This window comes from Cheilinus undulatus, linkage group 13 (genome assembly GCF_018320785.1).
Source record: "Cheilinus undulatus linkage group 13, ASM1832078v1, whole genome shotgun sequence".
NCBI classification, from domain to species: domain Eukaryota; kingdom Metazoa; phylum Chordata; class Actinopteri; order Labriformes; family Labridae; genus Cheilinus; species Cheilinus undulatus.
In genome coordinates this window covers 4,709,896-4,722,549 of record NC_054877.1, presented here as the reverse complement: position 1 = coordinate 4,722,549, position 12,654 = coordinate 4,709,896, and the positions used below count along the sequence as shown (strand labels likewise).

At 39.1% G+C, this 12,654-nt stretch overlaps 1 protein-coding gene across 1 annotated transcript in view; it reads left to right on the top strand.

Moving 5' to 3' along the window:
* The window catches only part of atp1a2a (ATPase Na+/K+ transporting subunit alpha 2a), a 113,660-nt gene that overhangs the window by 9,612 nt on the left and 91,394 nt on the right, over nt 1-12,654 (top strand). The window contains exons 3-4 of the mRNA XM_041802864.1: nt 7,544-7,603; nt 8,394-8,597. Coding sequence (XP_041658798.1) covers nt 7,544-7,603; nt 8,394-8,597 — 264 coding nt within the window. The remainder of the gene's footprint in view (nt 1-7,543; nt 7,604-8,393; nt 8,598-12,654) is intronic.

The following is a 12,654-nucleotide window of genomic DNA, read 5'->3' as shown; positions in this document are numbered from 1 at the left end:
CATGTATTGTGGAGGGGGTGGCTGGGAGGATACCTGGAGAGATGGGACATGGACCTGAGTTCTCTGGTGACCCTTAAGAGATGTCCTCTAGTAACATGGACATGTATAGGCAAGTGTATCTATAAGATGCAGCTAGATGCAGATAAAACAGCAAGTATATCTTCAGCTTTAATGTGCAGTAACAGTGACTGGTGATGAGAAATAATGTTGGAATTTTAATGAAAAAAAATATAAACAGACCATACTCATGTTTTCACAAAAAACTTCCAAATGCAGTGTAAAATTCAATAAAAACACTATGGCAAAAAACTTCCAAATGCAGTGTAAAATTCAATAAAAACACTATGGCAAAAAACTTCCAAATGCTGAATAAATCAATTAAAAGTTTTGGGGGGACTTTTAAGAAATTAGTTACCTGTTTTTGTGCCATATATTATTCATTTGTGCATACAGACAATGGTTTCATGTCTGTAATCATAACAAGGAAAAGTTTTTACTCCTTTATAAACTCTTAGTGTTTTATTAAAAATGATGATAGATTTTGGTTAAAATGCCTCAAAATATGAACAGTTATGTGTTTCTGTTCTGGATTCACACTTGCTGTGTTCCTCTCTGTCTGTCTGTCTGTCATGTATAAGAGCTGTCACTTTTTGCTCGTTTAAACCTTGAACCCCAATGCATGATGGTAAATGTTGCTGGGATCATGACCAATGGTTTTTCACTTCTTTTCATAGTGCATTGTGGGACACAATGAGTGCACTGTGCAGGGTATTACAATGCTCTCTCAGAATCTGAAGAGCAAATATTCACTGTAGTGATTGAAGACCAAAAATTGTAGTTAATTACATTTTAAATACTGTTGAACTCTGAAAAGTCATCAAAAGTTGAACATTTTCCTGCAAGCTTTATTTTGTACTTAAACCAGATTCTATCTGTCAAAAGTACATTATATTTTTTATTTTAACATTTTAACTAAATGTTCCATGGATATTGTTGCTAGTTTGACTGGTGGAGCCCTGCACATGCCACACTAATGTGCTACCTAGATGGTGATATTTAACATCACCAAACAAAGCTGCTGCATTAAGTTTGAAAGGAGTCGTGGCATTTAGCTATCCTTTAGACCAGCGGTGTCCAAATTGTGGCCTGTGGTCCATTTTTGATTGCCCCTGCTGCAAATTCTAGAAATGAAACAGAATAAGGCCCAGATTTGAACATGAAGCTTGTGCTCGGCTGTATCCTACTTTTTGCTTTCAGCATAAGGCAGTGCTTCCATTCTGTAAACAAACATTTTGACTAGAAGAACTTATTGAATTGAGTTTTTTGTGACTAAATAAAGACAACACTGTGAATGAAAAACATATTGGCAAACAAAATAATGACAACAGTTGGATTTATAATGCCCTGATGGATTACAAAGGCTAATAGCAGTACCAATGGTGTTTTAAATGCAGAGCCAGTAGTAGCCAGGGCCGACCAGAGCCCCTGAAATCTGATTGGCCCCCTAAAATCCTTAGAAAGATGGGATAATTGGCTTGTCAGCCTTTAACTATCCATGTAAGCATACCCAATCACTGAGCACATCTTAACCATCATAACACTGGTTTTACTAACTCTACTATCCTCAAGGGGAGGCGTATGAAAGTGGCCCCATCATCCTTATACATTTTTGTATGCGGCCCTCGGTGGAAAAAGTCTGGACACCCCTGCTTCAGACCAATAGTTCACAGATGGTGTGGGCCTTGAGCTAAGTCTTGGTATGCAGAGGGAATATGTACAACCATAAGTAATTACAACCATAGAATAACTTAAGTTCAGTCAGGATGGCTTTGTGAAGAAAAACACATGACGTGTGGATATAAATAGTTTTTCTTTATTAACAGTTATGACACTGATAAAGTCAGAGGCAGAATAAAGGAGGAGCTAGGGTGGAGGAGGGCTGTAAGAAGAGGCTTGCAGAGGGAGCATAAAAGTCTAGCCAGGCAAGAGCAGTTTAAATATGGCAGCATGAGTGCAATTTGCTAATAGCGTGCTTATAATGAATTAGGTTGCTGTCAGCTGATGAGGGCTTGTGTGAGATAAGCTGATCTCAGTTATATGGCAGCTCTGCCTCCATGGCTTGCCTGAACTAATGCTATACACTTGATTTAATTTACTGTAACATGTAAGAGGTTTTTTTATATAGATATGGTTTAGTGTGCCATGAAATTTTGACTTGATCTTAGGTGTGCCTTGGGCAAAAAAAAAAATATTGAAAACCACTGCTTTAGACAACGGCTGTTGAATATAAGTATGGTTAATAAATAAAGCCTAACCAGCAAACAGTCACATATCATTGGGGAATTTTTACTGATTTTGTCCAAATATCTTTTTATACAATTTTATCTGTGGTCCTGTGGGGCTTATGTTGGCAGAGGAATGTTAGAAACTCTCACTATTTTATGAAGAAAGTAACTTTTCATTCTGTGGGACTGACAGCCGAAATCTTTTGTTGCTGGTGTACCAAGCTCTCCTTGAGATACGGTGAAACATCTTGAGACATTCTTTTCCAAATGATTGAGTAAGTGATTGATACCATTATTTTTATCTTTCTTTCAAAGGACAAGAAACAAATATAAAGCAGATCTGCATGTACAAACCCCTTCAGACTGTGAAAAATTGCACAGAGAGAACTTAAAGTGGTGTGAAAAAGTATTTGCCCCCTTTCTGATTCCTGAGTTTTTTGCATATTTATCACACTTAAATGTTTCGGATCATCAAACCAATTTTTATATTTCACAAAGACAACCCAAGTAAATGGAAAATGCAGTGTTTGAATGATAATCTAATTTTTTAAGGGAGAAAAATCCAAACCTATCTGACCCTGTGTGAAAAAGTAGTTGCCCCCTGAACCTAATAACTTGTTGTGCCACCTTTGGCAGCAATAACTGAAATCAAGCGTTTGCGATAACGGGTGATGAGTGTTTCTCATCACTGTGAAGGAATTTTGACCCACTCTTCACAGAATTGCTTTAACTCAGCCATATTGGAGGGTTTTCCAGCATGAACTGCCGTTTAAGGTCACACCACAGCATCTCAAGTGGATTTAAGTCCGGACCCTGACTGGGCAACTCCAAAACCTTAATTTAGTTTTTCTTGAGCCATTGAGAGGTGGACTTGCAGGTGTATTTTGGGTCGTTGCCCTGCTGCATAACCCAAGAGCACTTGAGCTTGAGGGCACATACTGATGGCCGGACGTTTGCCTTCAGGATTTTCTGGTCACAGCAAGTGGTCCAGGTCCTGAAGCAGCAAAGCAGCCCCAGACCATCACACTGACACCACCATGTTTGACTGTTGGCATGATGTTCTTTTTATCAAGTGCTGTGTCATTTTTACGCCCGATGTAACCGGACTCAAACCTTCCAAAAAGTTTAACTTTTGTCTCGTCAGTCCACAGAATATTTCTCCAAAAGTCTTGGGGGTCATCAAGATGTTTCTCAGAGTGATTTTGGTTGGCTGATCACTCCTGGGAAGGTTCACCACTATTCCTTGTTTTCTCCATTTGTGGATAATGGCTCTGACTGTGGTTTGCTGGAGTCCCAAAGCCTTGGAAATGGCTTTGTAACCTTTTCCAGACTGATAGATTCCAATCACTTTGTTTTTTCATTTTTTCTTGAATTTCTTTGGCTCGTGGCATGGTGGGTTTCTTTTTGAGATCTTGTAGCCTACTTCATTTTGTCTGACAGCTTCTATTTAAGTGATTTTTTTGATTCAACAAATCTGGTAATCAGGCCTGGGTGTGGCCAGTGAAACTGAACTCAGCTTTCCAAAAACTGTGGTTAATCACAGTTAACTCATGATTTAACAAGGGGGGCAATTACTTTTTCTCACAGGGCCAGAGAGGTTTGGATTTTTTCCCCCTTAAGAAAATAAATAATCTTTCAAACACTGCATTTTCCATTTACTTGGGTTGTCTTTGTGAAATATAAAAACTGGTTTGATGATCTGAAACATTTAAGTGTGATAAATATGTAAAAAACTCAGGAATCGGAAAGGGGGCCAAATTTTTTCACACCACTTTATTACTATAGGGATCCTTAATGATAGGGTCTACAAGAGTGGTCAAACAAAGGAAATGAAACTCTACAGCACATACATACGACATATTCTTTTAAAATTCTATTTAAGAGACATTTTATACAAGACAGGAGAGGATATAAAAGTACCACAAACCATGAAATAAGTGTAGACAGAGAGTCAAAAATTCAGGACAATTTAAGGTTGTTGGTGACGTCTCTTGCCAGTCAAACGCAGTGCAGCTGCATTTTGAACTACTGCAAGTGACCGAATGATGATTGATCCACACCAACATACAAAGACTTATAATAATCTCTGGAGAGGTGATAAACATGTGGATTACCTTCTCAAAGTCATTTGGAGGAAGTTAGGTCTTCCCCCTCCCCAACAGTCTCAGCTGAAAGAAGCAGGTCTCGACTACTGAACTGATCTGTTGATCAAATTTGAAAGAGCTTTCAAAAATACACCTAGGTTTTGAACATAGGGGCGACAGTAGGAGGCTACCACACCAAGAACACAGTCAACACCGTTCAGGTTTTCAGGTTTACCAAACACTTTTATTTCAGATTTCCTCTCAGGTTAGGATTTTTTTTAATGTGTTAATTTGTCAACACCTTTAAAAACATCCAAAATGTTCATGTGACTATCTCTGGAAACTAGATCAAAATTGCAATTTCAGCTGAAATTGCGTGGGGATGCTGAGAGCTGTATTGTGGAAGAACTCCTCAAAATAGCCAAAAGCACAAAAATAGCTGACAATAGCATAAAAATAGCATGAAATGCCATAAAAGTAGCTGAAAATGGCATTCAGTAGCTAAAAAGGATAAAAACAGCTAAAAGTAGCCTTAAAATAGCTGAAAATAGCCTAAAAGTAGCTGAAAATTGCATTCAATGGCTGAAAAAGCATAGAAATAGCTGAAAATAGCATGACAATAGTGGGAAAATAGCTGTAAATAGCATAAAAGCTGAAGAGTGCAATACTAGATTTGTGAAGAATGTGAAATCATTGCTCAAAATATAGTATTTTAATGCTGTGATTACGTTTTAAAACATAAAGGATATCATGAATCTACTTTCTTGTTTAAAAAAATATATACAGATAATTTGAGTGTAAATTTCTTCATTCAAAACATACAAATTTTAGGAAAAACCCTGAAGTTTTTACAGTACAGCTTTCAGTGTAACTTAATATTCTCCAAAAACAAAGTTTTTCCTATCTTGAACATAAAGGTACTTCTAGTAAGTGCAGTAGTGGCATTATGGTAAAATTAAAGACTAATTTTCTTTTTTTTATTTTAAGATTTATTTTTTGGCATTTTTGTGCCTTTATTAGATGGAGGACAGTGGATAGAGTTGGAAACAGGGTCAAGAGTTAGGGAGAGACATGCCGTAAGGGGCCTTAGGCCGGATTTGAACCCAGGCCGCCCGCGTACATGGGGAGCATCTTTAACCACTAGGCCACCTGCTCCCCAACTTCAAGGCTTTTTTAATGAATCTTTAAACTTCTATAATTGCAGCCAGGGTGCAAATTGCCGGTGTCAGATGTATTTCAAATACATGGGCCAGACGTGGCCATCGAACAGGCTGGGTGGATCTGGCACCGTGTAGTTCCTAGAGCGACTCGTCTTTTTGCATTCTTCGTACGGATGTAAATAAAGTAACATTGGTTCAGCATGTCGATCAAAGGTTCATAGATATAAAGCAGAAAGCCTTCCACAATAAGGATGTGAGTCTCCTCTCCTGCTTCTGATATACCCTCCTCTGATGATTTTTTATCTCCGGGGGGGATACGTTTCATCCCTGCCTCTGCTCGGACAGACTGCGTCCTACTCTTTACATTGGTGGTCTAACCCCAGCATTCACTGTGATTAAAACGTTTATGACACACGACCAAAACTCTATAAGTGGTCATACTGGGGTCTGATAGTCGCTCATGGCAGTTCTCCCACTGACGAGTGAAATTAGGACGGACCAGGTGCAGCACAAGGATTACAACTTTGTTGCACCCTATTAATATCAAACATTTAAACTTTTTCCACTTCTTTTAAAAGAATGAAATGCTTGAGATCTGTGACACATTCAGCCAACAGAGGCAGTCTTTTGTTTATGTATCAGCTAATGAGTCATATTCATTTATGAACTGGTGCAAGTAATTCATGCATTCTTATCACCTAATCCAAAAAGATGATTGTGTTCATTTTCTCCTATTCTAAAGACCCATAAAGCAATCAACAGCAATGACAATTCTTTCACTTCTTTGTAAGAAGATGCTCTCTTTTTGATAAGCAGGAAGGATTATTTGTTTAATTATCACAGAGGGAGTCAATGGGAAGAGAGCGGCACACTGCAGTCAGAGTTTAGATCTTTAAGACAATATAAGACAACCAGATCAGAAAGTAAGATTCAGCTTTAATTCCTGTCTTTCTTTCTTTGTTTCTGCCAGTTTTGTCGTGTCATGAAGAAAAGTTAATCCAGTAGAGAAATCACGTGACTCTCAGCAGGTGCAGTATCAGTGACTGTGAGTGAGATCGATGAGGGGAAGGTGGTGATAAAACTTGAGAAGTTTTCTGACTTACCTTTTGAGACTTGAATCTCTCTTCTTTACATGTAGCTCTGTCTCTGTCCCTCATGGATAATCTGATGATCAGCTGAGAAAAGTTTACCCAGCAAAAACGCCTTGATGATTGCTCTGCAAGTGTTTAGGTCTGAAATTCATCCATGTCAGGAGGAGCTAATTAAGCAGATGTCGGCGGGTGTGTCCCAAACCAGTTACACGACTCAAAAATTTAGTCAAGGCTTAAAAGCACACAGTGTATGCATATTCCCCCGTTTTTTTTTAACAGTTGCACCCTGACTGCAGCCATCGTATGATTATGTAATTGCGAAACCAAGATTGATCGTACAGCATTAATGCCCTACAACAGCTTCTGTGATGAAGTGCTCTTATAAAGATGCATGCATTTTCATTAAATAAATGTGTTGAAAATTTTGGGTAATTTAGGTGATGGTTTCCTCATAGAGGAGCTGGTGCTCAGTCCCGAGGCGTGACAAGTTTAGAACAACTGAACTTGATGGTATGCTCACCTCTATTTTACTGGGAGATGCAGAGCTAGTGGACATCACTGTTTGACCTCATATAACCCATCACAATGAACGAACAAAGCCTCTGGATCCATGTTAAACCTGAGATGATTATTTTCCCTCATTGTGGAGGATAGTAATGCAGCAGTTATACCCTAATGCTCTATTTTACCATCACTCAGGTCAGTTGTTAAACTCCTTTTACCGCTGCAGCCTCAATGCTCAAATTCAAACTGTAAAGAGTTTAATGTAAAGCTGTAAAAATAAATGCAGTTTCTCCATTCATGATGCTTCAAAGGCAAATCCCATTTGAAATAATTTTATTGTCCAATTAAAATGACTTTGATTCTGTTTCTGTTCCACTGAGGCAGAAATGTAAAATGAAACCTTTTTTTTATTCCTGCAGGACGACCACAAAATTACCCTGGATGATATGGGAAAACGCTACGGAGTGGACCTAACACGGGTAACAACACTCTTCACACTCACACAAACACACAACAACAAAGAGCTGCTGTTATATCTTAAATAAAGATGCAATCTCTGTTTGCCTGCACTGGAAAGCAGCATCCATACTGAAACCAGGCTTTACTTTTGTGGAGTTACACCCACTGCAGCGTCCCTAGCTCACCTTGAGCTGCATTCATCTCTAATCCCTCAATCATACACAAACATACACACCAAAAACATACAGACTTTGATGCAACAACTTCTACAATCCCGTAAACAGGCAGATACAAACACTCTACAAAAGTCTGTAAGCTCTCGGTACATTTGCTGCCTACCTGAGGTTCGACATTGCAGCTGTAGTTAAACTGATTTGATCTTTTTAAGATTAGTTTTTGAGAAAGAGGCTTGGGTGCTCTGAAAAAATATCACAAGCTTTAAAAATGTCAAAAGCAGTCTAAAGTATCATCCATTTGTGTATTTCTTTGGCATAATTAAAGCACAATATTTCAGGTATTTTCAAGTATTTTCTCCAAATTAGACCTTGGAGCTATCAGGCTTTAAATCAGGTTAAAATGTGTAATTTTACATCCAGCATTTTTATGACATAAACCTTCAGATGAGGACAGCGCTGAGACTTTATTATACTTACAGTGTTAAATAGGCCAGACTGGGATACTTCATGTTCTGCAACTGTAGCAGTAAAAATTGCTTTTTAAGCCGTGGTGGAAATGGGGCCATATTGTTGGAATAATATTCTCAGCGTATGCAAAAACAGATATTCTCCCCTAAAAATGTCTCTCCCTCAGGGACTGACCAATGCCAGAGCTGTGGAGATTCTAGCCCGAGACGGTCCAAATGCCCTGACGCCTCCCCCAACCACCCCCGAGTGGGTCAAGTTCTGCCGTCAGCTTTTCGGCGGCTTCTCCATTCTGCTCTGGATCGGTGCCATCCTCTGCTTCCTGGCCTACAGCATCCAGGTGGCCACTGAGGACGAGGCGCCCAACGACAACGTGAGAAACTGCTTGTTAAACATGCACGTGCTTGAAGAAGCGCACAACACAGATATTAATCACACACAGGTCCAGATGCAGGTATGCAAAGGCGGCTACAGATGTAATATCACCGCAGTGGACATAAATAAAGAGAATACACATGGGCGAATACAAAGAAACAGTTCCAATTATGCCTGCATGCACCCACGTATTTTACATATTTCCAAGATAGAGGTTTGCACAAATACATTCATACAGAGAAGAAAAGATGCATACATTTAAGCTTTATATTTTAATCTTCCCTGAGGTGACAAATTGCAATAATTTAGGGGATAAAATGCATGTTTCTCTGTCCAACATAACAATATTACATATTACAAACATCATTACATGCATGTTTTTCAAAGTCCCTGGGGAGTTGCCAGAGGCATACATGCAAGTCAAAACAACTTGGGGATAAAAAAGAGGAGGAAAATTAAGCAAAAAAACAAACAGAACTTGATGACATTTATTCATTACAAGAAGAACAAAGAACAGCAGAGAGTTGTTTTCTTTTCAAAAACGACAAAAGTCGAGTACTTACATGTCTACAGTAGCCATGGTTCCCGTTATGCAGTTCTCTATGGAGTTTACTTGTCGGTAGCGGCTACGTCACATGTTTTGTTGCTCTGATTGGTCCATAAAGATGTGACAGAACGTTCATCCAGTCACCCTCCCAGATTTGTTTTAAAAGCTCTGCCTTTTCCCAAACACCGTCTATGAGTGGTCTATGAATGCCAGGTTATCCACGCTCAGTGCTCCATGAGAATTTAGACCCTTTGCAACAACACTGTATGTTTACCTCAGGTTCCTCCCAACTCTCTTGATCCTTGCTGAGATGTTTTTACACCTTGATCAGAGTTCACCTGTGGTAAATAAATTGACTCGACATGATTTGGAAAAGCACACAACTCTCTGTAGAGGGCCTCACAGTTGACAACGAATATCAGAACAAAAATCAAGCCATGAGAACAAAGAGACAGGATTGTTGAAAGGCACAGATCTGCTGAAGGCTACAAACAATTCTGTACTGAAGGTTCCCCAGAGCACAGTGGCCTCCATTATTCCCAAGTGTAAGAAGTTTGGCGCAACCAGGACTCTTCCAAGAGCTGGTTGCCCAGCCAAACAGAGCAATCAGGGGAGAAAGGCGTTTATAAGAGAGATGACCAAGAACCTGATAGTCACCGGGACTGTGTGGAGATGGGACAAAGTTCTGCAAGGCCAACTATCACTGCAGCCCACAGCCACTGATCTGTAGAAAGCACATGCAAGCTTTTGGAAGACAGTCCTGTCTCTGAGATCTGCAGGCAGTTCCTTTGACCTCATGGCTTTGTTTTTGCACTGCTATGCAGCTGTGAGGTCTTCTAGAGAGAGGCGTGTGCCTTTTTCAAATCATGTCCAATCAGTGTAATTCACCACAGGCGGACTCCTATCTGAGCAATGATTCAAGGAAACGAGAGGCACCCAGGAACTGGACATGTTCAAAAATTTCTTAGACTCTGTTTTTACTTGTCATTATGGGATACTCAGTGTAGACTAACGAGAATAAAAATGTTTTTGCTGTTTTTTTTTTTTGTTTTTTTTTTTCCTTTAGCACCAGGCTGCAACATGAGAAAAATGAAAATAGTGAAAGGGGTCTGAATACTCTCTGAATGTACTGCATTTCAAATCTGACCACATAAAAATTTAAATAGCACTAAGCCAACTTGTCCGATGTTAAGAAAACACTCAGAAAAAGTCACATTAGGTACAAACATGGGATCAATTCATAGGCAGGTCAGTGTTAATTTTGGCAGCTATTTTTAATTTTGGTCTCAGTCTTTGTCTTTTGATTACATGTCTTTTAGATTTAGTCACATTTTAGTCATTTCTGCCCTCTTTAGTTTTAGTCTAATTTTAGTCAACGAAAACTCCAAAACGTTTTAGTCTTTACTTTTAGTCCAAGCATTTATTTTTTTGCCTAAATCTGGTACCAAATCATGGTGTGTTCTATGCCAGACCTGGGGTCCCTGCTTTCTATAGCTGAGAGGCAAAAGAGATACAGATGCATTACTTTTTAACAAGGATTTTTAATGTCTGACAAAAACTAAATTACATTTTAGTCTAGTTTTAGCCATCTTGATGAAAACTGAACTTGTCAGTTTTAGTCATCACAGAGCTATTTTTGGCTAGTCTTAGTCTAATTTTCATCATGGAATAAAAGGCTGTAGACGAACATATTTAGTCATAATGTTAGCCTACTAAATTAACACTGAGGCAGGTAAATATTGGGTTTGCCAAGTGATGTTAATTTTAGCGGTTTCAGCCTCACAAACTTTCAATGCTCCTTGCAGGTTAGCATCTACATTTTTGTTTAACCTGACAGCCGACACGCAACTTTATCCACGGCGCCGCTCCTGCAAGATGCTATCAATGCCATTACCTTTGTTGGTTTGGTAAAAATATCAAGTTAAGCCAGTCAGAGGAGGAAAAGGTTATACTTTGCTGTTCTCTAGGTCGGTGGTTCTCAAAGTGGGGGTCAGGACCCCCTGGGGGTCACGAGACACTGAGAGGGGGTTGCCAGATGCCACATATTAAAAACATCAAAAAATAAAAAAGCCATAAACACACAAGGATTAGGAAATCAAAAGATATAAAAGGGCAGAATATTTGTTGAATATATAGTTAAATATAATATAAAATATGGTAATTTGGTAAGACTTATGCTGAAATCAAAATAATGTTAAAAAAACTTCAAAATGTACATCTGGACTGAGAGAATTGAATATGCAAGAGCTGTCTATTAAACAGGCTGTTCCACCTTTGCTGGATGATTCACTTGAAAAATGGGGCATAAATTTAGAGTATATCCACTTCTGTAGACATCACAACACCACTGCCAATAGGTTGTGCAAGGCATGGAAACTCAGGGTCATGTTTAGTCAAAGAGAGCTCTCTATGCTTTACTTTAATCAAAAAAAAAAAAAAAATTCTGTGTATTTTTAAAGAATACTGGTTCTGTTTTGCATTTTTTCAAAATTGCATTTCTTTCAGCTACTCTCAAAAGAAATTAAAGTCTCCATTGTGCTTCCAAGAAAGAAAGATAGAAAAAATCTTAAACATTCATTTGTTTTTTCAGACAACACAAGGGTAATATTCTAGAAAAATAAACAAGGAATGGACATGCCAAAATTAAAGTCCTGCACTGAAATATTAAAACACTGTTCAAGTTTAGCGGACAGGCTTACAATACAAATGTACCTCAGATTTGATCCAAATCCTAAATCTAATCCCCTAGTAACAACACTTACAGTGGGCTATTTTTAGCCTTCTATACGACCTCTACTTAACCGCCGCAGCCTCTTGACATCTAAATCTCCTTTTCGGTGGGCACGGCCAACATGGCATCGCAACAAGGTCACGTGACACAGAGCCAGCATTCACTACAAGACAAACAGCGCCAAAGAAGAGAAGGAAGAATAAGAGGGAGGAGGCGGCTGCTACAAAACCAAATAAGAAACCTGGAACATATGAAGAGTTTGATCCACATATGTGACACGCTGCCCCTCCTCCTGTAAGTGTGACGTCAAAACCTCCTGCTGACTCTGGCGTCGTTCCTGGCATTAACACGGATAAATACTCGGACCAACCGCTGATCATGGAGCCAAGCAGCCGTCCATACTGCACTTTATGTCTCCGAGCCATTATGCAATCATCATTCAGCACTCACAGAAACACCAGACAGCCTTAAAGCCTTGCATAATATACAGTTACAGTAGATAGACACTCACTCACAAGCACACACGTGGTAACTTTAATCTCCTCACTATTTAATCTCTGCATTCAGCACTGACTATGTACAGCTGGATGCTCCGATGAGCCACTTCAAAGCTGCGACTGCCTGCAGCTTTTGGCTCTTTGAGCTTTTTAATAATATACATGCAGGTATTTAAGATGAAAATCCACCTTAACAGAACTTAACACGTTGCTGTTGTCGGATTAAAACTTAATTTTCATGATTCGGATGGAGTTATTGAGCTGAAAGGTTGCATTGTCC